The sequence below is a fragment of the Melanerpes formicivorus genome, unplaced genomic scaffold, assembly GCF_026170545.1.
Source record: "Melanerpes formicivorus ecotype bairdi unplaced genomic scaffold, bMelFor1.0.p_v2 SCAF_1, whole genome shotgun sequence".
NCBI lineage: Eukaryota > Metazoa > Chordata > Aves > Piciformes > Picidae > Melanerpes > Melanerpes formicivorus.
This window is the reverse complement of record NW_027142353.1, coordinates 51,614,897-51,641,515: the sequence shown is the minus strand read 5'-3', so window position 1 is coordinate 51,641,515 and position 26,619 is coordinate 51,614,897. Positions and strand designations below refer to the sequence as shown.

Here is a 26,619-nt window from a genome sequence, read left to right as displayed (position 1 = left end):
TTCACACAGAAGTCTAGAGGTGGGAACTTGCAATGTGTAATTGTGGGCCAACTATAGTGACCATAAAAGAGCTGTGCCTTGCATCATCAGAGAGATGTGCAGAACAGTTAATTAAGCTGTGTGCAGTACTTTTATTTTAAGGAATTCTTCTGCAAAGCTGTTGAACACAGTTTCCATTCTGCATTATCATAGGTGCAACTTTTTCTGTTGAGTTTTCAGCATAGTATTCTATTTATGCATATTTTTGCATACAAGTATTTTTCAGTATTAGTATCTAAATCTAAGTATTCTTTTGCAAGATATTCACTATGCTTTCTCCTCCACTAATATTCTTGTTATTTTATAGTGATATTTACTAGACCTTTTGATTTAATTTCTCCAGCTACTGTCTTGTGGCCTTCTTGAGAAGCTGAAGTTCAGTGTTCTAGAACTGCAGGAGTACCTGGACACGTACAACAATAGGAAAGAGGCAACACTCTCGGTATGATGGAGTATGTTACATTCTTGGTTTTGTACCTGTCTGTATTTATGCTATATCTGAAGACTACAGATACACTGAGATCTGTCTAAACTAATATTCAGTAGAAAAACATGTTTCAGATACTAGATTCATTAAATATTTTGTCCTGAACATATGAACTAAAAAATTAGCTGTTGTATCCTTAGTCATGGAAACACTGACATCTTTCACATTTCTGTTCTTTCTTCTGTTTGGTTGTTCATTTATTTTCTTGGTTTATGCAATTCAAATAATAATGGAAACCAAGACTACACTTTTTGAACTGGGCCAGGATAGAATAGACTAGACCAGGTTGGAAAAGACCTTTGAGATCATCAAGTCCAAGCTATCACCCAACACCATCTAATCAACTGCACCATGACAGTCAAAGCAAATTCTCACAGTCTGTGTGAACAAGTGTAATTGTGAAATTTTGTTTACATGCTGTGCTGTGAAACTGCTTTATTCATACCTTTTTTTTTTATTTCTCTCTGGAAACAGTGGCTTGCAAACTGCAAAGCAACATTTGCTGGGGGCTCACGAGATGGAGTTATTACCTGCCAGCCAGGAGACTCAGAAGAGAAGGTAACGAATGAGCAGTATTACCTCTGCCCTGTAAAGTGACATGTATGATATATCTCGTTCTTGAACCCACAAGAGTCTGCTGTACTCTCTGCTGGGCTTGGAAATAATCCAGTTTTCACCCTTAAGGCTTGAAGGTATTATTGCCTCAGTTTTGTTGCCTGGCCACAGGAAAAGGGAAGTATTCAAAGGCAATACTTCTGCCTTCCTAGTTTAGATGAGGAAGCAGAGCTAACCCTGCCTGGGCTGTGTGTGCTGTCCCTTCTAGGAAGACATTGCAGCAGTAGTTTCACACAGCACAGTGTGTCTGACAATCATTGCTAGTGTGCTGTGCTCCCACATTACACCTATTTTATCTACAGCTGTTACAGACTCTGTGTGTCCCCAGGAAGACTTGCCTGCTTGAAATACACTTTAATGACTGTGAAATAGCCAGTGAAATAATTTATGCTGTAGATAATCATTTATAGCTAAGGCAAAACATCTCTATCACTTTTGAACAAAAGTTTTATGTGTATATGTGTAAATATGTATGTATATGTGTATATATAAATATGTATGTATACATATATATAAATATATATATGGTGCTGATTCCAGCTAAGAAATCACTCTTTTCAGAAATTGGCACCATCAGCAGGCATTCTTGTTACCTGGTATACTTTGTGTAGGAAACAGCTGGTATCTTGGTGATACAGAATGAGTTGAGAAGTGTTATTTTGTGGTGTTTTTTCCTTTTGGAGGAAAAAGAATGGAGAAGTGGGAAAAAGAGGGGGATAGAGAAAATTAGCCAAAATCAGGAAGCAGAAACATCTCCTCTTTCCATGTATTTTAATTTATAAAAGATAATAGTGAAATCTTCAGATCACACAGTTGCAGTTGCCTGTCACAACAACTGCTTTTTCAAATACCTAGGTTTATTCTTATGTTGGCTTCGGTTTGTCTTTTCCCCTAATTCACTTTATTTTCTTTTGGGTTTATCTCAACCTCTTTCCCACTTCTTTGTATTTGTCTTCCTGTCTTTGAATTCCTTTGGTTATTTATTTATTAAACACTATTTCCCAAGAATCCCAAATCCTTGCTGTGCCTGCATTTTGGCTTCCTGGACCTTATTAGCAAATCTAATTTGCTAATAAATCCTTTGGCTGCAATCACAGGCAGTGGGAAAACTCTTCAATCTTCTCTTACCTGGCATTGACACGAGAAAGTTACAGACACCTTCAAAGGCATTTAAAGAAGATACTGTCTCTTCTGTAATTGCAGCTTCCCCATTCACTGTAACAACTGAGCTATTCTCACATACAAAAAAGAAAGACCTTGAATACATGCTAATACTTCTCCTGCAAGTGCATCAGAAGTGGGAAGTAAAGTATATGTAGGCAGGCATAACTACTGAAACATGCATGGGCTTACTCTTCCACTGATGCACAACACCCTGAAGAGTGACCTGAGACTGTAATGTTACATACCTTGATGTATACAACTTAACCTATCTTCTTAATCCCTCTTTTGGAGCCCAATAAAGAGAGATGGAGGATCACAAATCCTGCTGATAATCCACCTTGTTCCTTTTTTGGAAAAGCAGAGAGAAGGCTGAGGATAAGGAATAAACTGTGATGTGAGCTCACATAACTGGCCTAAATATATCTAGAAGTTAGTAAATGTCAAGTTCCACTTGTAGAGGGGCTTTTAAAAATTCTGTTTCAGAAATAAATGTGGTTTTTGTGAAGCAGGGGTTAGTATTCTTAATTGCTTATCACACTGAGAAGAAGGGTTTCACACTCCTGCAGGAACCCCTAATCTCTCCCCAGTGTTATTCCTTCATCCCACAATATGTTATTCCTTGGAAGTTGACAGGACAGTAGGTCTTTGATCTGCAGGCAGATTTCTTTCCGCTCTTCCTCATTCACCTGTCGGTCAAAGCAGCTCTTGCCAACGGAACATTCTGTTCATTTGGCAGAATTGTGATGGGAGGAAGAGTCCAGGGAAACCAAGGAAATAAAAATTTAAAAAATACTCCACAGCTGGCAAGTATTTGTTTTACCTTTCCTCACCTCCTTTAATCTGAAAGACTAAAGAATCTAATAATTGTAGAGGGAAGAAAAAGTGTCTTATAGTGGTGGTCATAAGGGAACCGAAGTAATTAAAGACATTGAGGGTTAGACTAGGCCCTGAAAACTTCTGGCCTAAAGAAATTGCTTACTTAAGCACAAAGTCAGGCTGCTTCTGGGAAACATTCAGAATTTATTGTAAGGAAGAAAAATCAACACCTTACTCTACAGAAGGAAGAAATATTAGATCCTCACAACTCCCACCTGGTAAAAATCTTGAGATGAAAATAGTCCCCTCTATGGGTTCTGAGGCAGACCTGAGACCAAATTCATCATTAGCACAAGCAATTGCATCACAAATGCCTGCTGATGCTGATAATTGGCTTGGCACCAGTTTCTCCAATCAGATCTCACTTCAAAATAATTACACATAATTTGTTGACCATTGTGACTGTTACTGAAAATGAACAAAGGCAGAAATTGCTTATTCTGACATTGAAGAAGCTTGAAATAGAAGTTGTCTAGGTCAGCTACTAGAGCTAGCAACTTTTCTGAGAAGCTTCACGTCCCAGAATGTCTTTCCTTGCCTTAATCTTGCAGCAGTCTACATGATTTGGGTGTGTCTGTGATTTGGAAGCTTTGATGCTACTTTGAGCAACGGAGTCACAAGGACCCAGGAGTCAGTTTACAGGCAACTGCACATACTATGATGCTGTCTGTGCAGGTGTCTCAGCCTTAAATGAGTACAAATATGAGTACATTCCCAACTGTACTGAACAGGGATTGTTTTTAAATCTAGTCAAGGATCACTTTTGCTTGAGGTTGGTTTTGGGAGTTGTTTTGGTTGGTTGATTTTTCTTTTCCTGGAAAAAAGATACATAGAAGACCCTCTTTTTCTTGTCAGTTAGCACTGTTAATTCAAATATTTATCTCCAAGTGAGACAGTTTACTCTCTAAGTCCAAAATCAGGATATACCTTTCTTAAAGCTTTGCTCATCCCAGAGCTCACCTGGAGCTAATGGATGTAGGCTTTGCAAACTTGAACTGTTAATCAGCACTTAAAACACAGTCCACCCCATAAAGATTTGACCAAAAAATTCAGAATGTTCCTGTTGCTATGAATTCCCCTGTGGCTAAAGGTTCAATTACTCTAGGCCACCCATAAGACTAGAGGTGTACCTCTTGGGACCATAGTCATCTGGAGCTGGTTATAGTAAAGCTGAAGGCACAGTGAGTCTCACTGTTAAGTTAGAAATTTCCTGATAATCAATATCTCACTGCTGTTTGACTAATCCATGCTGTTTGACAGTTATCTCACTGCTGTTTGACTAATCCACGGACTGACAATGTGGTCAAATTGGTTGGGTAGGCAGCTTTTCTAAAGGAAGAACACAGATCTGGTTTAGATTTCTCTGGATGGAGTAATTTCTACTACCCTTCAAGTCCAGTGGATATTTAATAATGAACAGCATATGCTGTACCTCTCTTTTCTCTCAGACAGATAAGGGTTGCATACAGCAGTTATTTTGTTACAGCGAGACTCTCCTGTGCCAAGAAATTACTGTTGCCATCGAAGGGGTTTTGGCTGAAGAAATTACTGCGTGACTCTCACCTCTTTGCAGACTGTCAAAATGATTCCTTGATGAAACAAGAAGGCCTGTGACCTAAAGATTGTTACTTTTCTATCTCCCTGATCTGCTAAACTCTGTCTCAGTAAGAATTGGCATTGCTGCTAGGAGGTGTGTCCTTCTTAGCTGTATCATTCACTAGCTGCAAACCACCGATTGTGTGGTGACTAGTAACTAATCTACACCACCACCCCCCCTTACTATAGGAGGCAAACTAGAAACTGAGAAGATGTTTAGGATCATGCCACCTTGAGCCCTTGCTGCTGGGGACTAAAAGAAGTGGCACTTGGTTCTACAAATAGTGTCTTTTCAACTTCCAAGGAATATTGCATTTTATGCTGAAAGAGAGAGGAAGATAAGTTACAATCTTGAAAATTTAAAGCAATATGGAGTTGAACATCAGTAACGTAGGGAGATTTTGTATCCAAGAAGGTGGTTTTTTTCATGTAATGTGAAACCCCCTTCCCTTTTTTTTTTTTGTGTGTGTTTTGTTTTGTTTCCCCTCCTCCTCCTTGCTTGCCCTGGTTTTGGAAACAGTGGGGGGGAAAGACCACAAAACACCATGGAATTCACTGATTTGCTGCTTCCCCCACCCTCCCTCTTCCTTAAAGTAAATTCCATGGCAAATTAGAAATTATATGTGGATTCCAATATTTTTGAAAGTCCAAATGAAATTTGGTCACATGCTGAACTTCAGAGGAGCTTCAGACAGACAAAGTTGGAAAAACACAAGCCAACACACCTGTGTATTTACTAGAGCACTGTGATCTGTCTGCTCTTGCCTTCTTATCTTGAATTTCCCTTTGCAGAGCTTAACTTATATCAACTGTATGGAAGCCAAGATAAAAAGGGATTTTATCAAGAGTATCAAACAGAAGAAAAAAGGTTATTCAAGCAATGTTAAAGGTGTAAAACAGCACAAGAGCTCAAAGCTTAGTTTGTCATGATTTTATAGAAGAATAGTGTAGGTTTTGGGACAATACTTTCAATGCATTTTTTAATACCCATGCCCATGGAGAGAAGCCAGACTGAAAAATGTTGTTAGGCTGCACAAAGTCAGCATTATTTCACATTTCAGTGTTTGCTGCCTTTGTGTAGATGATCAGGTAAACAATTTTAGTAAGAAGTCCAAATGTTTACTAGCACTGTGTGCATATGCACTGACATCAGGTTGTAACTGGGCAGAGGTCATTGTGTTTGTTAGTTACAGCAGTTACATGATGGCTCTGTTCATCTAAAATGTGTGAGAGCATAAAATACGTAAAATAAGGAAAGCTGCATTAGATGTACCCATTGCAAATGCTAGTTATTGGCACAGAAAAGAGGAACACTTCTGTTTTGAGGAGAGAAGATAGTCCCTTCATCTTTGAAATTATAACATAGGTCAATTAGAATTGTTATTGCTATTGCAACAGCACCTACACTGACGTAGTAGTAGTTCCAGAATTATGAATCAGTGAATCATTACTGGTGAGGGAAGGGAACAGAAAGATGCCTCCAGTTGTGCCATTGCCACTCAGTGAAACCAAACTGGATGGATTTCAAAATTTTTTCTTGCAATAGCCATAACATAAAAGCTGTATGCAAAACTTTTCCATTGCAATGTGCCAAGTAATAAACCCACCAGTCACAAAGATTATCCTGGAAATTTCCTCAGATCTACTACATCCAAAACTGGAAGTATCTGTAAATAACAAAACAGTTATAAATGACAAAGTTCAGTTGTGTTCATCACTTGAAAACCTTGTCCATTTTTTGAAGTACTTTGCAAGATGAGCTCTTTTTTGATAACAAAGCCAATTTGAATAAAAGTATTGTTTCAAGAGTTTTCTAACACGATTTCACTGTGAGTTCCTGAGCTACTGAGTGGGACAAATTAAAACTAATAAATATGAAGACCTAACTGGGGCTATTTAGACTGCAATTTGCAATTAGAATTACAGCTTGGTTTTCTTGAGAATGCTGTGCATGTTGTATGTGATGTTTCCAACCAGTTACCAGGTTGAGGCAAGCATTGCTAATACTGCTGACAAGTTTTGCTATTAAAGATGGGCTGTGCTTCCTATTGCATGCATTACACTGACGCTATACTTTCTTTCCTTTCCTTTTCTCCTGTGCCATGCTTGCTGTGTAGCAAATGGAATCTCTTGCAGTAAGTTGAAGTTCTTTCCTATTCTTTGTCCATCTGTAGATGGACTAATACACCCCAATTTTACTGGTTTACTTCTAAGCATGTTTTTCTTTTTACTATAATTTTCCTGTAGCATATGTGGTTCCACATGCAGTGGTGAAAATAATTCACTAAGGTGTGTTCTGTTAAATCTGAAGTTCTGCCAAAATTCTGGCACCTTTATATGCTGTTTCAAAAGGTCATTCACAATTGTTTGCTTACTTGAATTGATAGAATATGCTAGGGTGGAAGATTTGAAAAAAGAATGTTATTTTAAAATTCATCATTTTCAATTTGTCCTAATGCAAACCTAAAACATATTGTTGATAGTTATCTTTAAAATAGCTTTTGGTGATGTTGATTAATAGTTTCACCATGATTTGTTTCTAATGCTTATTTAGGAAGGATATAGTAACTTGATAAAGTGTTTGATATAGTAACTGAATACTGAGTGAGTTGATCTTGAGTCTTCAAGTGGGCATTAGTTTGTCTTCATTCAGGTTAGCAGCCAGAAGGCTTAAAACTGGAGATATTCAAGACTGGGCTTGACAGGGCTCTGGGTAACCTGATCTAGTAGAGGCTCACTGTGGGGCTGGGGGGGTGGGGGTTGGACTGGAGGACCTTAGGAGGTCCCTTCCAACCCAAACTATTCTACACAATTCTATGATACTGTTCTCAACAGAGAGAGAAAAAAAGTGTGTTTCATGCCAAGCTATCATGAGATGTTTTTCATTTTTTAATTGTTATGCCATGTCCTGGTTTTCCATTGATTTTGACTCCCTGTGACAACTTCAAGTATTTGTTTGTTTAACTGCAACGTAGTGCTGCCCCTTCTCCAAAAATTGAATAGAATTAATTTGATCCTCACTGGAGCACCTCGGGCTTTGTCCCTGCTGGTGAACTCAATTTGACCAGGGAGCAAGTGTGTATGCCCATGGGTCAGCACTGGGGATGACCAGCCAGCACCTTCCCTGGCTTGGGCACCAGCCAGCCCTTGACATTCCCAAGCATGGTTTGAGAGAAGACAGAAGCCAGAGACACTTCCAGGAGGTCCTATCTAAACAGTCAGTCTTTATTTGGGAAAAGAACAGTTAGCCACACAGATGCAAAATTGGCAGTGTTCCATAGCCTCAGTTACAGACAATGACCTCTGGACAGGCTTATTTAACAGGCAGTGTCCCTCATGCCCTGCCTCTGCATTGTTTTGGCCACCAATAGGTTTTGTCCCTGTTCACATTAGTTCTGACCTAGCAGATCACACATCCATTCCCTCCCTCTTTTCCCCGTCACAGATCTGCTGTGACTTTCTTCATCTCCTGTGGGTCTTATTGTGTCGGTTTTGGTGGGATTCCTCCCTTCCATTTAGGGCAGGATCACTCTGATGCTGCTTACCATTAAGCATCATTAAACATACCAACTCAGATACAAGAAAGAGGTTACCCATAACAGCACAGAGCTCAGACTAGGCAAACTCACAGTGCTGAACTCTGCTGCTGTGGCACCAACACTGAGGTGCAAGGTTGTCTTGGCCTTCAGCAGGACAAACCCTGCCAGGTGGATACCTGCTGGCTTGGCATTCTCCCCCTGCTCCCACTCTCCTCCATAAAACTACTTCAGAAGGAGAGTAACTCTACTGGGTTTTGGCAGTGCCCTTGGATGACTCTTCACAACTGGGTTGTGATCACCCCTCTGCCCCCTAATGAACAAAGCTGATTTCTCCCAAAGAACCTCTTGTTTGGCCTCAGCTCCTCAGCTTTGTCTGTCTGGTACAGAAATTTTGGGAACTGGAAGCTTATGGTTCTAATTTGGGCTTATTAATATAAACCTTGGCACTTTGATATTGAAGTATATGTAAATAAACAGTTAACATCCATAATGTTTTTTAAGTACTTTTCATTAGTATTTGTGCTGGCATTTGTATTACTATGCTAACAGATAAATATATATGAAGTGCTTTAAGGAAGCAAAGACATTAATAGCTGCTGCTTCCTTCTGCCATATTTGACATGAAACTCTGTTCCAGTTCCTCCAGGCAAATGGAAAGATCATTGGGCCCACTCTTGGTCACTCTTTTTCTAAGAGAAGACAAATCAAAGAGGGTCTGAAGTCTGTAAGGCTTTCTTGCCAAAGGGTCAGGAGGCCTCCCAACATCCACTTGCAGAATTTTGCTAGAGATTAAATATTCTTCCCTTCCCCACTATGATCCAGCTGTGGGACCACAAGATTCCCCCCTCTAATAGAAACACAGATAGCAGGACCATAAGCATATTCACTTGACATCTCTGACAGAGGTGCTCATTGCATGTTACTTCAGTGTGTCAGACACCTTCTGTGTGGTGCTGCACATTACACTGGAAGAAGCAACTTACTATTCACAGAACAGGATCTACTTAATCTGTGAAAATAAATTGTAGAAGCCAGATGCCCTCTTAGATATTACACTCCATCTCTCTGTTGTATAGTTTCTTTAAGATGGTGGGAAATGCATGAGCTGAGCTTTAAGTTGTAGAGATGTTTTTACCTCCTTCCTGCTCCTGGCTGGATTTATGGTCTTTCTTCCTCTCCCCTCAGAGAAGCAGGCAGGAGTTTTGACCCACTTGGACAACTACTTCCATCACTTCTCTCTGGAGTTTCCATCCTCTCAGAAGAGGTCTTTGACCAGTTCTGTAGTTTTGAGGAGTTGTATGTTCTATGCAGCAATTTCCCCCATATTCTGCCTCTACTTTCCAGCTGCAAACTGGAGACAGTGAAGATAATTGATATAAACTGCTTCAAGGTTGATGCTGATACATGAGAGCTAGCCATTAGGATTTTGATTTTCAGTGTTGTATATAACTTGTTTTCTGCAATAGTATAATCATGCTTCAGTAAAATGATGTTTCTGAAAAGCTGAACTATGTCAGTTATCCCAACTCACTGATCTTTATTCATTATATCTTCTTCTACAAATCTTTCCTTAGCAATTGGAACTGTGTCAGAGGTTATATAAACTGCATTTCCAGCTGCTGTTGCTTTTTCAGTCCTACTGTAAACTTATTGGACAAGTGCATGAAGTCAGTTCCATGCCAGAGGTATGTAACAAACTACAAAGCCTTACACTGAAAACACCACCTTACATTCATGTTCTTATTTTTGTTTCTATGGATGCTCACCAGATTAAACTATATATATATAGACTCAGGGGTGACGTTATTGCTCTCTACAACAACCTGAAGGGGGGTTGTAAACAGGCAGAGGTTGGTCTCTTCTCCCAGGCAGCCAGTACCAGAACAAGAGGACACAGTCTCAGGCTGCGCCAGGGGAAGTTCAGGCTGGAGGTCAGGAGGAAGTTTTACGCAGAGAGAGATTGCCCATTGGAATGGGCTGCCCGGGGAGGTGGTGGAATTGCCATCACTGGAGGTCTTCAGGAGGAGACTTGACAGGGTGCTTGGTTGCATGGGCTAGTTGATTAGGTGGTGTTGGATAGAGATCTTGAAGGTCTCTTCCAAACTGGTTTATTCTATTCTATTCTAAACTACTCTAAACTATAAATATAGGTCTGCTGACAAAACCCTTCCATACAGCAGCACCTGCAGTCACCACATTGGGGGGGTTGTAATTGACTGTACTTTCAGAGACTGCAATCTTTCACACATTTGATCTTCAAGGATCATTTCAGTCAGTGGTAGCAAACTAGAATGATATATGAAATCTTCACTCACTCACTTTGCATGCAGGGAGGGCTCACACTGTGTGAATGCCTGTAAGTGATTTATTTTTATTTTAATTGAGGCCTTCATTTTTTAGGGAAAATGAGACTTTTTCACTCAGAGAGAGAAAGTACCATTTTCCTAGATCGTGACTGATACCCTCTGAAATCTGTGGAGACACTTAGACCAGGAGCATTTGTTAGCATGACAGTAACAAAATCATTTGGTAAATGAATCTGAACACAGATGCAAAGTTAGGGGTTATGCTGGAATAATGTATTGCAATTTGCAGCCATATAGACTGTCTCAGTTGCATGGGCATTATAGGAGAAATAGCTGCAGTGGGTTTTGACAAACAGCTATTTCATAGTTTTGCATCCACTTATATCTGAGCAAGCAAAGGTGCTGTGTAGAACTGCCTTACATTTTGACTGCAGATGTACTCCCTGATCTTATTCTCTGGATAAATAAATCAAAATTAGTTTAATGTTTCTAAAGAGTATTAAATCTATTTTTAAAGCATCATTATACTAAATACTTTAATGGTATAAGTTCTTTTAGTTCTGTGATTTTTACAAGCTTGCTTCTTTCATAGTTTTCACCCTGTCACTTTTGACCCTAATAGCCTTCTGGTTTTAGATAAATCTATGTATCTTACTTTAAAACACAAGAAGAATACTTAAGAGTCAAGTTTATTTTCAGCAATTCCATACAATATGTAATACTTCAAAACATCTTTGAGGTGATCCCTTTAAGTTAAATGATCACAAATTAAAGAAAGGTAGTAGAATAACTTGTTGTTCCTTACATATTTTTCTCCAGCTAAATTGTATATATTTTGAAGTACTGAGGAGTAGAAGTTACTGTACTTTGCTTGTAGCTGTAGAACAAAGTTTCAAGTACTAAAATGTATTTTCTTACAGTATTTAGTAGTTTACAGATTCTCTGTAAATGGAAATGGTTTGGTTTACCAGATATTCTGTAGCAGGTATATGAGTACTTGGTCTTAAGGAACTATTCTGAGCACAGGCTTATAATGTGATTGAGCTGTTCATTTTTAAGAGAAGATAGGGCAGTAGGCATCTAGTCTTAGAGGACTGTAAATATTGGAAGTATTTTGTGCTCTTTATAAGAGGATTGATTTCTGTAACTCTACTTCACAGTTATGTTTTTTGTTAGATTGTTATAAATAAACTGAGAAACAGTAACATGAGGAATAGCTGTTTCACCATAAAATTCACATATTTTGCTGGAGCCACAGACTAGTATTTAAAGGAAGTTCCATTGTTGGCTTATGTGGCTAGTTTTTTTAGCATACAGGAGAATAAAAAGGTAGATCTTTGGAAATTAACTGTACACTTGTGAATTATTTGTTTTGAGATATTAACTTGTCAGGCTAACAAAGGGTTATGCAGTTCCTGTTCACCTGTTAATCCTATCTGATCCTGCGTGTGTTTTGTAAGCAAGCAACATCATTGCTAGGAAAAATGTGCTTTCAGAAACTTTTTCACTATGATATAAACAAGTAACAGGAGTGAGAAATAAAGGACTGATTAGATGTGTGCTTTTGCATTTTAGCAAGCCAAAAACGCAGCATGGGGTTAAAGGAGGCACATGGCTTAACAATTTGTAGTTTGTGTTTTCTCTATGTTGTGCAGAGCATGGTGATCAAGAAAAGCTCTAGTGTTAAAATGAGGCCTTTTCCATAAGGTGTGCATCCAATCTAGTAGTAAGAACGGATCTGAGATACCTGCTCCCTTTGGTGCCTGAGGAGAATGAAAATCCTTACCTCTCACCTTTCTCTTTGCAACAGCTGTTAAATATGTCAAGAGAACTGAGTGAGTTGAAGAAAAATCTTAAGGATGCTACTGCTGCACTCGCAGCTGAGCCTCCGACAACGGAATCTGAGCCCACATTCAATTCGACAGAAGCAGCTATTCAGTCCATGCTGGAGTGTCTGAAAAACAACGAACTCGTTAAAGCCGTCCAGCAAATAAGAGAATGCAGGCAAGTGTTGCTACTTGGGTCATATTAGACTTTTGTGTTACTAGAGAAGTATGTGCTTATCACCTTCCTCACTTCATACTAAATGGAATGTGCTTGGTCAGCATAATTAATTAGTTAATTAGAAGGTATTGATATTGTTAACTTTTGCAGGGGGGTGCCACAAGTAGCAGTGTCAAGTCAGTAAAACAAGCATATACTTGCTACTGCTAGGATGTTTAATTACATTGAATAGATCAAAAGTACTTATTTGAGGCTCTTAAAAATCTTAGCGCTAATTCCTCATAGGTGTATATCACTGGCATCAGCTGACATTCAGCTCAGGCACTTAGTTGAATGAGTACTCTTCAGATACATTATTTTTTTAGGTAATAGTAATTGTGGCATTTATGTGGTTTCAGTGCCTGATACCAGAGTCTGAGTAACAAAAAAGTAGTATAAAATAGTGAGTTCCTTTCAGCTTTTAAGTGAGTTCTTCTTTCAGAGTCAGTTGTCCTTTTACAGATCTCATATCACCTAGCATCCATCCGTACTTATAGACCCATAATGATATGCACATTCTTTTCCTGTTTCATTGCAGGATTTTGTGGCCCAATGATATCTTTGGAAGTAGCTCTGACGATGAAGTCCAGACACTACTGAACATTTACTTCCGGCACCAAACCTTGGGTCAGACGGGCACCTATGCACTGGTGGGCTCCAACCAGAGCCTGACTGAAATCTGTACCAAATTGATGGAACTGAATATAGAGATCCGCGATATGATTCGCAGAGCTCAGAGCTACCGAGTCATCAATACTTTTCTTCCAGACTCCAGCGTTTCTGGCACAAGTCTCTGACAGGACTCTTGTGTCCTCTTTCAAGATGGGAGTGCTGCCCTGTTGGAGTGAGGTGGCTCAATGTCTTCTCAGCCTTTCAAAGGTTTGGTCAAACTGTACTCACTCTTGTTACATTCAGGATTTCTTCTAAACAGATACGGGCTGAACTTCAACTGTGTAGCAATACTGTAAGGACAAAGGTAGCATAGAGCACCTGGGACAACATCCTTTGTCCTCTGTTGCACAAAAATCGGCTAGCGTTTCACTGAGCAACTGCAACTCACTACTGAAGAAGTGACATCCATTGCATACCAAAGCCTACTACACTGAACAATACTTCCTTTATAGCAAATTAATTTTAGGTTGGCAAGAGTGCAATGTTTCCTTCACAAAAAAAAATAATATTTCTTTGTTTTTTGTTAAAAAAGAAAAAGGCAAAAAAAGAAGAAAAAAAAACTTGTACATTTTATTTTTTTTCCTTTCTTATTTCTCTTATTTGGTTGAGTGAAAGATGGGCAGAATGAAGCTGGCCACAGAAGCTTGGAAACTTGTTGGTCAAAAGCTGAGAGCCTGTGTATATGAAACAAACTGTAAATGGACTACAGTTCGATGTACACTGTAATTTGAATATGATTACTGTATCTTAAAACAACGAGCTGCTATGAAGTACATTTCCTAATGTTACTAGGCTACTGTCTCTGAAGGTACTGGATCATATTGCAGAGGTCTGTTCTTAGGCCCCCCCCAAGCATCATGAATGCTCTTGGTAGAGTTTTATTTTTTGTTGTTTTATTTTCCTTTTGTTTTTTTTTTTATCCTTTTGGGTTTTTTTTAAGGACCTTGGCTGCTTTTTACTAGAGGGTTGCTTTTATGAATATATTTATACTATTAAAGGAGGGCTGATCTAATTTAACATGCCATTTTGTAGGAGAAAAGTCCCATCGCAGAGTCGAATCTTTTGAACTATTATGCATGCATTATTTTTATTTAAGATAAGATTTTGAGTATAAAAAAAAAAAGTAAAAATATTAAGGTGAAATGCAAGTTCTCATGTTAAGTTTCTTTAAAGAGATGTCTTATTTTATTTGTAATGTATATATAAAAGTCATACTTGTATGGGGTTTTTTCTTACATTTAACTGCTGTCCAGTGTTAAATGTATGCATGTAAATCTGTTGCACATCTGAGACACTTTTATTCTGACAACTATGTAACTTATTCACTCTGTAAATACACTTAACCGTTTTTGTGAAGTGACTTTGGTTGATATTTGGATCAGTACATCCATTTAACTGAAATATAAAAGTCATATGTAATCACAGCAGAGTATGGTTGTGAAGATTGTCTGCTTGTCTGAATCTATATATACTGTTGCAGATGGTACCCATGCTGAGCAGCCCCAAAGGAGACCTTTCTCATTATTTATGGTGAAACCATCTCTTACACTGAAAGAAACAAATGAGAAATATAAGGATTTGTTTTGTCAGTCTGTACTTAGTATCATAGTATCAGTCAGGGTTGGAAGGGACCACAAGGATCATCTAGTTCCAACCCCCCTGCCCTGGGCAGGGACACCCCACACTAGATCAGGCTGGCCAGAGCCTCATCCAGCCTGCTCTTAAACACCTCCAGGGACGGTGCCCCAACCACCTCCCTGGACAACCTAGTCCAGGGCTTCACCACTCTCACGGTGAAGAACGTCTTCCTCAGGTCCAGCCTGAATCTCCCCACCCCCAGCTTCATTCCATTCTCCCTAGTCCTATCACTTCCTGACACGCTAGGAAGTCCCTCCCCAGCATTCTTGTAGGCTCTCTTTAGATACTGGATGGCCACAATAAGGTCACCTCAGAGCCACCTTCTCTGTCAACTGCAATCATCACAATCAACAACGGCAGAAGAATCAAGACTATGAGGAAACAGCATTTCCCATTAAGTCGAGCATCGATCCCAGTAACTGCTATAATACCAGGGCTTAGAGCTCAACCAGGAAGAATATGTTGACTAAAGAAGTCTCATAACTGAAAAAATTCCAAAATGGAGGTGAAGATTTATTTCTGTTTCAAAAAGAAAAGCAAACCATCAGTAAAGGTCATGTTTGTTCCAGCTTTGGGGTTCGATGAAGTTTGGGGTGGTTTTTTTCTCATGCTGAAGATAGAGCTGTCCAGCTCCTGCATCAGCCTCAGCTCTGATAATCCAGTAAAGCCCTCTCCTTTTTGTTTTTCAAGATGCATAAACAGTTTTACATAGCTCTTGAAAAATGTTTGCACTGATGCATAAAATGGGTGGAGCTGACTTCTTTTGCAGGTTTTACTGATTTTGCAGTCCAGAGCTCTGCAACACAGTTGTAGCTGCAGGACAAAACAGCCGTAAGGCAAATCACAGCCTTGTGTGATTTGCTTTGCATCTGCAGTGGTCAGAGGTCTTCAGATTTCAGTGTGTGTTCCACTTTTGAAAGGTATTTAGAACTGCAGTCTGGATGGTCTGCAAAACTGTTAGTGGTTGGTGAAAGATGAGTTCTGCTCTATCCCTTGGCAAAATCAGGGATATTTTACGTATTGCAGAATCACAGGGAAATTCAAATTGGAAGGAACCTGAGGAGGTAATCCAGTCCAATCCCCACTTGAAGCAGGGTCAGACAGAAAATCAGATCAGGTTACTCAGGCCTTTTTCTAGAGGAGTCTTGAAAACATTCAGGGATGGAGAGTGCACAGCCTCTGTCCAGTTTGTCTACTTAACTGTTCTCAGGATGGAGGGGGGGGTGTTAAAAAAGAAAAGTGTGAAGCTATCTTGTTTCATTTTATGTATGTGTTCTTGCAGACCATTACCATGAGCTACACTGAATGGCCTGGCTCCATCTTTCCTGAATAATCATAACCTGACAGGCAATGTTAGGCCCCCCTGAAGTCTTCTCTTCTTCAGGCTGAACAAGCCCAGTTCCTTCACTGTCTCCTCACAAAGCAAATGCTTCAGCCCTGTGACCAGCGTGGTGGCTTCCACAGAACTCTTTACAGTTGATCAACATCTTTCTTTTGCAGACTCCAAAACTAGATGTGGTCAAGTGAGTGTCAAATAAGGGGGGACCATCACTTCCCCCACCCCACTGGCTCTTCCTCTGGTCACATAGCAAAGGATCTGGCTGCTGCACTTTACTGCAAGGGCTCACTATTAGCTCCAGGCCCAGCTCCCTGCCAACCAAACCCCATAGGCACTTTCCAAGGAGCTGCCCCTCTAGCCAGGCAGTCCCATCTGTATCACTGCAAAAGGTTATCCCCATCTCTCAGTAGGAACCTCCTCTCCTCCCTGCCAAATAGCATAAAGCTCCTATTGACCCATTCCTCCAGTCAGCTAAGATGCCTCAAAATGACTGCATTGCTTTCAGCTGTTTTTACTGGTCTACCTGGTATGGTATCACCTGCAAACTTGACAAGTACACTGTTGCCTTTTCCCAGTCACTAGTAAAGATGTTGGACAAAACTGGTCCTAGGTCAGGCCACCTCCTGCACTCCAGTCAGAGTACTCCATTAACCACTACCTTGAGCAACTTGATTCAATTGGTACTTAATGGAGCATAAAAACCTCCAGAGGCTCTTTCCACCATATAGTATTCTGTGATTCTTTGCAGATACAATGAAACTCATAATGTTACCATCTAGCTTTACTCATAATTTTCAAGCTTCAGGTAGAGTAGATACCCATATACTCCAAAGCCTCAGGGAAGTTCAACACAGGATGAGCCGTATGGCCCTGACTACATTTTGCATCCACGAAAGCACATTCAGTTGCTGCCTTCAGTTATATTTAAGCCACCTACCCTGGAGGTACATTACCTGTCTGGAAAGCATCTGAGGCAACAACCCCGTATGTGAATTAGAGGTACAGAGACCTGTTCTACCTGTCTTGAGACATATTAAGTCTTGTGAATTCACTCCAGGCACAGGTACTGCAGCTCAAAAGGTTTTTCCCCTTCTCAATGGGGAAAAGGTAAAGCTTGCACTTTTGCTTCCCATCTTACAGACATTATCAAACTCCTGTGGATTTTTAATATCTGACAGAGCCACAGGGAAGAGATACTTGCAAATGCATTTACCCCAGACTTTGTTCCAGAACATTTACATCTTCACAGTAGCTGAGTGACTCAAAGCAACACTTGCTATCACAGTTTTAATCTTAGCATTCCCTAAAGGCAGGCTTAGAGCCTGTTTTCTTTAGGAAAATGGTTTCCTTCCAGTTATATTTTCCTTTTTCATCCCAGCAGGATGGAATTAAGGGGTAACAAACTAGTGCAAACTTTTAGTGAACTTTATTCACAGCATATTTTCAATTAAATTAGATTCTTTATAAATAACAAAAGTCTTTATCCATTATCCAATGCCAGGTCAAAAGCCTAAAGTCAGAACATTGCAAGAGACTCACAAAGTGCAACGTGCAAAACAGAAGTGGGCACACACAGATCAGACAACATATTTGAAGCTGTAAGTGCTGTCACAGGACAGCCTTTTGCCTTTGCAGCGGCCACAAAGCTCTTGGCGATGAGGTCTCTTGAAGTCAATGTGTCTTTTCTTCTGAGGGCAGGAACACCGCGTCTTTGAACAGGTCTTTAAAAACAAGACATCTTTAGTAATAGATCAAAGCTGCTCACTTCAGGTTAGACTTACATTTAGCTTTCCTTAATCATACTAACACATCTGGGCTGATAGACTTAAGAGCTCATGTGGTAAGAACCCTCTGGAGTTAACCTGCAAGAGCAAAACCCTACCCTATGCCTAGCTACACATAACACTGCATGAACAGAAAGTTATTTGCATAGGCCATCTGCAGGAGGAGATTATAGAAACATGATTTAGGGAAAGGTGTGTAGTCAATAACAGTTTACAGTTGCTTAATTTAGTAAGTTACATGAAGTCTGGCAGTTTTGTTAGGATAAAGAAATATGTAACTTGCCTGGCACTGGATTGCTTCCACTCGATAAGGATTAAAGCCCTTTTGGCATTTGCGACAGAGCTGCTTGAAGTACACCTAAAAAAAGTTGTCAGTTACTAGAGAGACTTACTCAGGGTGTTTGGTACAGGTACCTATATTTGTGCCAAAACACTGAAATGTCACAGGAGCAAGAAACTTAACTACCTTGTTGCTTCCAGAAATGCACCACACGTATGCACTCTCCCATCGGGTCTTGCAGTCTTTACAGTGGAAGTAGCCATACTTCTGCTCCAAAAACTGCCGAGAAAGGAAAGTTCACTGAGCGGCTCCGGGCACTACACCACCAGCCAGCCCAGCTCCCTCATTACACTGCCGGCTTTCACGGCCAGGAGGCGCCACTGCTGGAAGGGCGGCAGAAGTGCTGGCCTGGGGACAGCCAACCTGGAGACAGGGGGCTGTGAACCATCAACCAGGGTGAGGACCACTGTGTCTTTTACTGCTCAAAGGGACGATTTCTCGCTTCACAGCTTCTCCCCTCACCCCCTCCTTGCCCAGGGCGAGCTGCCCTGGGTCTGAGCCTCAACTCAGGCCCCGGTGTCCCAGCATTGCACCTGGAAGGGACTCCGGCGTCTGGGGTCTGCGGCGTTCTCCCGTGGTTTCTCTGATGTCTCATCACTCGGCACAGCAGCCTCCGCCTGGCCATCCTGCTGCTCTCCACCACCATCCTCTTCCTTTTGCTTCTCGGGGGTCATTTCGGATGCCTTGTCCTTTTGCAGTCCAGGGGCTTCAGGCAGCATGAAGAGCCGGCCATCGGCCACGGATGAATAGAGGGCAAGGTGCCCTTGGGTCCGAATAGCAGAGGGGCGGCCGAGGGGCAGCGTGCGCGTCCCCAGGGAGCACTGCACGGCGGCGTCCGTCCGCAGGCTCACCTGCACGCCCACCTCCTTCGTGCTGGCCCGGGGTAGCCGCGCCAAGAGGTCGGGGCTCACCTGCGACAGAAGGGCCTGGAGCTGGCTCTGGCGGTAGCTGTCCAAGTAGTCAGAGGGCCTGGGAGTGAAGGGCCCCCCGAGGAAGGGGCTGATACCACCGCTCTTAGTCTGCTTCCAGCTAGGCTGCTTCACCGGTGGGTCCCTGCTGCGGCCTGGCGTGAGGCTGCCCCTGAAGCTCTGATACATGACAAAGGGATGACAGACAAAACTCTCCATAAACACAGCCGCGGAAAAGTCAGCCTCACTTGTCTCCCTGCCCTGCCTTTATCTTATCCGGTGAGTGGCTTCTAATTGCTGCTAATTGATGGGGAAATTGGTCCCCGCCCGTCGGAGCTAGCTGGGGGCAGGGAGAGCTAAAGGTTTGCCCTCGCTTAAGCCTCCAGAGCTTTTCCCTGGCAGGTGAGCTGAAGCAGGAGTGGCTATGTGGCCAAGCATGAAGCGTGGAACACCTGGTCAGGAAGAACACAGAGTTTGAGCCATCACACAGTGGATTTCCCTCCCTTACCTCCCTGAGGTCTTTGTAGGAGGTCAAGGCCTGTAGGAAGCCAGCCTGCAGCTGTGTCACCTGCACACAGGCCCACCTGCTCTGCTCCTGGGGACCTGCATCCATCGTCTTGGGTAGGAAATGCAACTGCAGGGCTAGAAGCTGCAGTAACGAGCATAGGGCTGGGAAAAGACTTAGTTATTTACGTAACTGTAAACCGGGGGAGATCCTGACAGTTGAACAAGCTCTGAGAAGTAATCGATGCTCAGAAAGTAGCACATCTCTGCCAGGTGCTGGACAGATAAACAGATGCGATTCAGCCATAGTCGGGACAGCCATGGCTTCCCATAGTGAGGAGAAGCTTGTTTGCTCACAGCTCCTTCATTTTATACCCTTAAAAGAAGGAAAAGGGAGGTTGAAAGGGGATGGAGACTAACAAAGCCTAGATAAACTGGATACCCCGCAGACAACAGAGCAAAGAATGCAGGCAATTGTATGTCTGAAAAGAATTCTTTATCGGCATTAAAAGCTCTAAGCATCCCCATTGCTCTCTGATTTGCAGAGTGTCTATAGGCAGCTTCTCTGTCAATAGGGCTGGTTTAGGAAAAGATGTAATATACTTCAGTTTGTACAACACTCCAGAGGGAAAACGGTTTTACCAGGAAAAGTAGCTTAGTACCTCTATAATTAAATAAATTATAGTAATACAAGCACCTACATATTAGGCTAATAGTTCTTCTGTAAGTACTTTAGTTCAATTTTAAGGTAGTATTGCTAAAATAATATGATTAATCATACAGACTATTTCTATAGAGACTGCAGAATCCTCCAAATCCCTGGATCTGCTGTGATGTGAAATAATTCATCTGCATGACTCCTCACCACCTTTATAAAAGCATTGCATTATAAAATGCCAACAAGACAGGGGCTAGAGAAGAGCTACTAGGGACAATGTCTTTAAACATTCACAGTGTATTTGAGAAAGATCCTTTGAAGTGCCTAAAATCATTAAAAAACAACATTTTAATGGAGAACAAAAAGAAGTTGAGATTCAGGAAACATACATTCATCATAGTTGAAAGTAAGATGGTGCAAGGCTCCGCATAGTGCTTGGGTTTTCCAAGCACTGTTTCTGTCAACTCAAAGCAAAAACTGGGTCTCAAGATGACCAAGTTATAACCCGGGGCTGAAATGTGACTGTAAAAATATGAAGTTGTTAGCGTGTGTTGGTAGGGGGGTGAAGATTAATTTGAAATCTACATGCCATCATTCAATACAGTGGTGTGGTTTCTTCTAGAATGCTTTGGGAATAATTAGTTGCTTCAGCTTCCCAGAACACTGCAGGATTTATAGTTGAAGAAGTTAATTGGAAGGAAGAGGGTCATAGAAAAATTACTGTATGAAGAGACACTGAAGAAGGTGACACATGAGTAAGTAGGTGGGGTGATAAAACTGTAAAACTGGTATGGAGGCACAGGAAAAAACTCCTTTATAACACATGAGCAGATGACCATCCAGCTAAAATAGAAGGTGACTAACTCAAAATAGTGATAGGGAGAAATTTCGACCCAATTTGAAGTTATTTTATGGGCTCACTGATGGGACCAAGACTTTAACAAAAGTCAAAATAGGATTGGACAGGTATGTGGAGGAAAATAATATTCTCTTTATTATAGCATACTAATGTCATGTGTATATGCCTACAGAACTGCCTAAAAAGATGAGGTCAAGACCTCCACAGGCACTGATGCTCCCTGGAACCTTCTGAAGATTTTTTTCTGGGACATTGGTGTCAACTGCTACTATACAGTACGATGGAGTATGTTGACCTGGGGTGTAATATTTAATTTCTCATGTATATATATATGATCTTTCATGTTGGAAGGCGCCTTTAATGATTGACTAGCCCACCCCCACTCCCTGTAGTGAGCAGGGACACCAGCTGGATCAGGTTGGTCAGAGCCCTCATGAAGTGGATCCAAAATGTTTATGTTTCCAGGGACAGGGCTTCTATCCCTTGGGCAACCTCTGCAAGCGTTTCACCACCAGAATTGTAAAAAAAATAATAAATTCTTCCATGATAGATAGATAGATAGATAGATAGATAGATAGATAGATAGATAGATAGATAGATAGACAGATAGATAGATAGATAGATGGATAGAGGCACGTCCTTATACAAGGGCATGTGAAGATAAGAAAGTGGCTGACGCTTAACTCAGGACACTTCCTTCTCGTATTGCGAGACACCAGCGGCGGAAGGAAGGCATTTACAGCCGACACCACGGCTCCCCTGCCGCCCCACAGAGCCCCGTGCCCCCGCCCCGGAGGGCTGGAACGCGGGGCGCGGGACGGCGGTGGAGGTTACGCCGCCTCCTTCCCGTGACGCAAGAGGCGGGGACGGCGGAGGCTCTGAGTGCCCTGGCGCCCGGGGGGTGTTGGCGCCAAGCTTTGAACGGAGTGGCCGGGCCGCCGCGGGAGCGCGCCCGTCGTGGGGACACACCGCCCCTTCCCTCCTTCCTCAGCGCCTCTTGGCTGGGGAGCCTCCTCCCGCCCCGCGCCTGAGGCAATGCTGCGGCCGCTGAGGGGCCGAAGGGAGGTAAAGATCACGCGTGTGGCTCTGCCGGCTTGGGGAGCTGCCCCTTCGCACGGGGAGCGTCCCTGCTTCCCCTGGGGGTTCCCCGCTCCCCGCTGCCTTTCTCGCAGCCTGCGTGGGGCTGCAGTTACCGGGGAAAGCGGGGGCTGGGGCTCTGAGGCCCGTCGGCCCTGTGGGGTGAGCCGGTGGCGGCTTCACAGGCAGTGTCCAGTGGGAATGGCTGGCCTGCGGGAGCTTTCCCTACCCGGAAGCAGCGTGGTGAGCTTGCTTCGTGTTTTACATTTCTGAGGGAGTTGGTTTGGTTTTCTGTCACAGTGTGGTCTTTGGCCTCTTCTACAATGCCGTCCTTCCCCGTCGTTTTGGTGAGGCAGTGTGTATAAACCAGCCGTCACGTGGGAAACTGATTGTACAGCGGAAACAAACCGATGGCATGAACATTTCTATGGCAGTCTTGCTTAGTCCTGTTTTTTAATAGAGCTTGGAGCTGGCAAAGTCTGCTCCACTGAAAAGCAACTTTAAATTACATTCTTGGCGTATAAATTGTAACGTTTGTAATATAGTGTGTATGTATACGTATGCACACTATATATTCTATCCTAATGTATAGTAATGAATATGGATTTTCTTCATTTGTGCTTTGAATACCTCAAAAGTCTGTATTTTGATAGAATCAACATTCTGTCTTGATTTTTTTTCATCTCCACAGTGTTTTTATAAGCTCTGGTATAATTGTCTCTGCTCTTGTCTGGTTTCTTACCACGTGCATTATTGCCTTGTTTGAAAACACACACACACGCCCCACAGTCGTAAAGCTAAACAGGTTGGGTTAAGAGACATCTACCGAGAAATGCAGGAAAGCAGGATTAAGAGTTCGCAGCCCCATAACATTAAAATAGCACTGTATGGAAGTGTTCTTATTCTCTTACCAGGTTTTTCTCTTCTGATAATGTTATGGATCAGAGAATGTCTTACAAACCTATGGGAAGACCGACTTTCTTTGAAATATTCAAGGCACATTGCAGTGAATCAGGTACACCTTCTCCACTGTGAATAATTTCTCTTAGGATTCCTTTCTGGACATTTCTATGTTATGCATGTCTGCTGTACACCGTAGATACCATATAAAAGCATTGTGCAACTTGGTAGTAGCTCTCCTTGCCCCAGGGCTACATTCAATAATATCTACCCTTTTTAGCATCTATTTATATTTTATTTGTAGATTGTTTTTTAAAATACATGTTCATTTTGGGAGAGGGGTTGTACTTTTAGCAGTGACCTCCCTGTGTAGCTGCATGCAGACCAGATTTAGTCTTTTGCCAAATGCACCTGCAGTTGTACGATTTATTAACATTAAAAGGGACCTGTTTAACTTGACAATGTGAGTAGAATAAGAGATAAACTAAAAGCCAGATGCCTACTTTTAATTTTAAGCAAACTGAATATTTATCTGTTCTTTGGTTAGTTTTGTTACTGGTCTAAGGCTGAGGTGGTATGCTTGTTGTATACTTTGTGGTTATCAGAATTCAAAGCTAGCTAGAAACAAAATAAAAATATGACAGTGAAAGGAGCAATTAATTTTGCTGCTAGCATTTGCATGCCTAATGTGGGGGTTTTATCCTTCATGGAGGATCCTTTTTTCCCCTTTTATGCGGTTTTCTGTGTGATTTTCTTCACAGACTTAGGGCCTATCAGCCTTAATTGGTTTGAAGAACTGAGCGCGGAAGCACCACCATATGAGCCTAAGTTGTTAGGAGAACTTGATGGAAGCTTTGGCTGGCTTGATCAAACATCGTTTAAAACTCCAAAGGCAAAGCCCTCCACGTGCAGTGAGCTAGCATCGACTCCACTGATTTTTAAAGAGTCCCCTGGAAAAGAACTGTATCAGACAAAAACAGGTGCAAGTGAGTAATTTTTACTGATTTTGAAAAAGAGGTATTGAAAGGCTACTCATGCCCCCCAGCAGCAAGAGGCTTCCTGGGTTTTTTAATAATGCTTTTTGTGGTGGTGGGTGATGATTATTAATGTAATAGATAATATTACTGCAGAAATTGTACGAGTAAAAAGGTTATCTTAATAGACCTCTGAAGACCACTTATAAAAATGCAGAGGTAATCTTCATAATTGATTCAGCCTTGTGTTAAACTGATAGTGTACATGTGGAGTTCCCTGTAGAATAGGTACTATCCTGGTCTTTCTATCTGAATACTGTTAATGCTACAGGCTGGGGTCAGAGTGGCTGGAGAGCAGCCAAACAGAAAGGGACCTGGGGGTACTGATTGACAGCTGGTTGAATGTGAGCCAGCAGTGTGCTCAGGTGGTCAAGAAGGCCAATGGCAACCTGGCCTGCATCAAGAATAGTGTGGCCAGCAGGAACAGGGAAGTCATTGTGCCCCTGTACTCTGCATTGTTTAGGTCACAAATTGAGTCCTGTGTCCAGTTCTGGGCCCCTCAATTTAAGAAGGACATTGAGAGGCTTGAATGTGTCCAGAGAAGGGCAACAAGGCTGGTGAGAGGCCTTGAGCACAAGCCCTGTGAGGAGAGGCTGAGGGAGCTGGGATTGTTTAGCCTGGAGAAGAGGAGGCTCAGGGGAGACCTTATTGCTGTCTACAACTAAATGAAAGGTGGTTGTAGCCAGGAGGGGGTTGGTCTCTTCTCCCAAGCAGCCAGCACCAAAACAAGAGGACACAGTCTCAAACTACGCCAGGGGAAGTTCAGGCTTGAGGTGAGGAGAAAGTTCTTCACAGAGAGAGTTGTTAGCCACTGGAATGGGCTGCCCAGGGAGGTGGTGGAGTCACTGTCCCTGGAGGTGCTCAAGAGGGGATTGGACGTGGCACTTGGTGCCATGGTTTAGTAGTCATGAGGTCTTGGGTGACAGGTTGGACTTGATTATTCTTGAGGTCTCTTCCAACCTGATTGATTCTATGAATAGAAGGAGCATATGAGCTTATTGGTGTAACCTAGTGACTGAGTGGCATCTTTATTATTATTGATTTAATTTTTAGCAGTCTTATTTTTGTTTCATCCAAAATCTCTGAAAATCTTGTTGAGAGAATGATGCTTAAAGTGCTGAATTATGAGCTAATCTGTCGGGCACTTCTTAATTTTTCTTAGAAATATTTCAAAGCATTAAGCTCTTTGAGTTAGTAAAACTGTAACTCATGGAAGGAAGTTACACTCCTATATAGAAACAAGGAATTCTTCCACTTGCCATTCCATTATTTCCAAGTCCCAAGTTTGTCATGACAGTACTTGTTGCTCTGCTCCTTTTTGATGTGTGTACAAGCCACAGTACCTATGTTCCTTGGACAAAAGAATCTTTGCTGTGGAGAATGTATGCAAGAGTGTATAAGAATATCAAACCCCACTCCTGCAGTGTCTGATTTGTTCATACACTGTGTCTGTGCCCTCCTAACAATCCAGTGAGCCTTTCTAAATAGACAAACACAAGGCTGCCTTTATTACCAGACTCATTCTTGGATCCTAAAGCAAAATCTTTAAAGATACAGGACTGTGCTGCCATTCAAATGTACTTTATAACATTGCTTCTGTAGAATGTTGTTGCCCTGTTCATTTTTCTTAAGGTTGTTGCTTCTCAACTTATTCTCACTGAGAATGCTTCTTCTAAATTTAGCTATTTGGACTTTTACAGTGTTAAGTCCCAGTGAATTAATAAATTGCAAACAAAGGAACTTCACCATTCTTTTCTTTCAAAAGGGTTACTTTTGCTTTTTCTCTGTGCATGTGTCTGGCCTGTGATTCTATTGTCCTAGTTTTCTTGGTTAGAGCCAGCTGCCTGATGTACCTTGGTTTCCTTGTGAAATTAACAAGGAAACAAACTTGAATGTAATAAGTTCCATCTAAACATCAGGAGGAACTTCTCTAATTTAAGGGTGATGGAGCACTGGAACAGGTTGCCCAAAGAGGTGGTGGAGTCTTCATCTCTGGAGACATTCAAACCTCCCCAGATGTGTTCCTATGTGACCTTCTTTGGGTGACACTGCCTAGGCAGGGAGTTGGATGCGATCTCAAGAGGTCTCTTCCAGTGGCTACTGTTCTGTCATTCTGCAATAAGGACATGGGTGAGAGCTGATAGAGCACACCGTAATATGGTATGAGGATCAAGCTGTGGCTATATGGCCTTGGGAACTGGAAGCAGAAAGAAATGTAGAAACCTTGGTATAATTTCTGAT

The 26,619-nt window shown here is 41.8% G+C and overlaps 3 protein-coding genes across 8 annotated transcripts in view; 2 read left to right on the top strand and 1 right to left on the bottom strand.

The window, feature by feature from the left end:
- FRY (FRY microtubule binding protein) overlaps positions 1 to 14,764 on the top strand; it is a 257,340-nt gene extending 242,576 nt beyond the window's left edge. For 5 of the 6 annotated variants that reach the window (XM_068143156.1, XM_068143114.1, XM_068143147.1 and 2 more), the window contains 6 exons: positions 383 to 481; positions 1,001 to 1,084; positions 6,895 to 6,912; positions 9,891 to 10,001; positions 12,433 to 12,626; positions 13,204 to 14,764. In XM_068143156.1, the coding sequence (XP_067999257.1) occupies positions 383 to 481; positions 1,001 to 1,084; positions 6,895 to 6,912; positions 9,891 to 10,001; positions 12,433 to 12,626; positions 13,204 to 13,462 (765 nt within the window). In that variant the 3' untranslated portion in view covers positions 13,463 to 14,764. The remainder of the gene's footprint in view (positions 1 to 382; positions 482 to 1,000; positions 1,085 to 6,894; positions 6,913 to 9,890; positions 10,002 to 12,432; positions 12,627 to 13,203) is intronic. The other variant, XM_068143140.1, reaches the window with a different exon arrangement.
- Positions 14,765 to 17,755: 2,991 nt separating this feature from the next.
- On the bottom strand, positions 17,756 to 19,800 carry ZAR1L (zygote arrest 1 like). Its single transcript, XM_068141718.1, has 4 exons — positions 18,972 to 19,800; positions 18,565 to 18,657; positions 18,382 to 18,456; positions 17,756 to 18,035 (listed from the first exon to the last, which is right to left on the bottom strand). Exons 1-4 carry the CDS (start codon positions 19,563 to 19,565, stop codon positions 17,892 to 17,894), a joined length of 906 nt encoding a protein of 301 aa, XP_067997819.1. The 5' UTR covers positions 19,566 to 19,800; the 3' UTR covers positions 17,756 to 17,891.
- A 2,555-nt stretch (positions 19,801 to 22,355) lies between these two features.
- The window catches only part of BRCA2 (BRCA2 DNA repair associated), a 40,974-nt gene continuing 36,710 nt past the window's right edge, over positions 22,356 to 26,619 (top strand). Inside the window, 3 exon segments of the mRNA XM_068143087.1 lie at positions 22,356 to 22,432; positions 23,359 to 23,459; positions 24,106 to 24,330. Of these exon segments, the coding sequence (XP_067999188.1) occupies positions 23,381 to 23,459; positions 24,106 to 24,330 (304 nt within the window). The 5' untranslated portion in view covers positions 22,356 to 22,432; positions 23,359 to 23,380.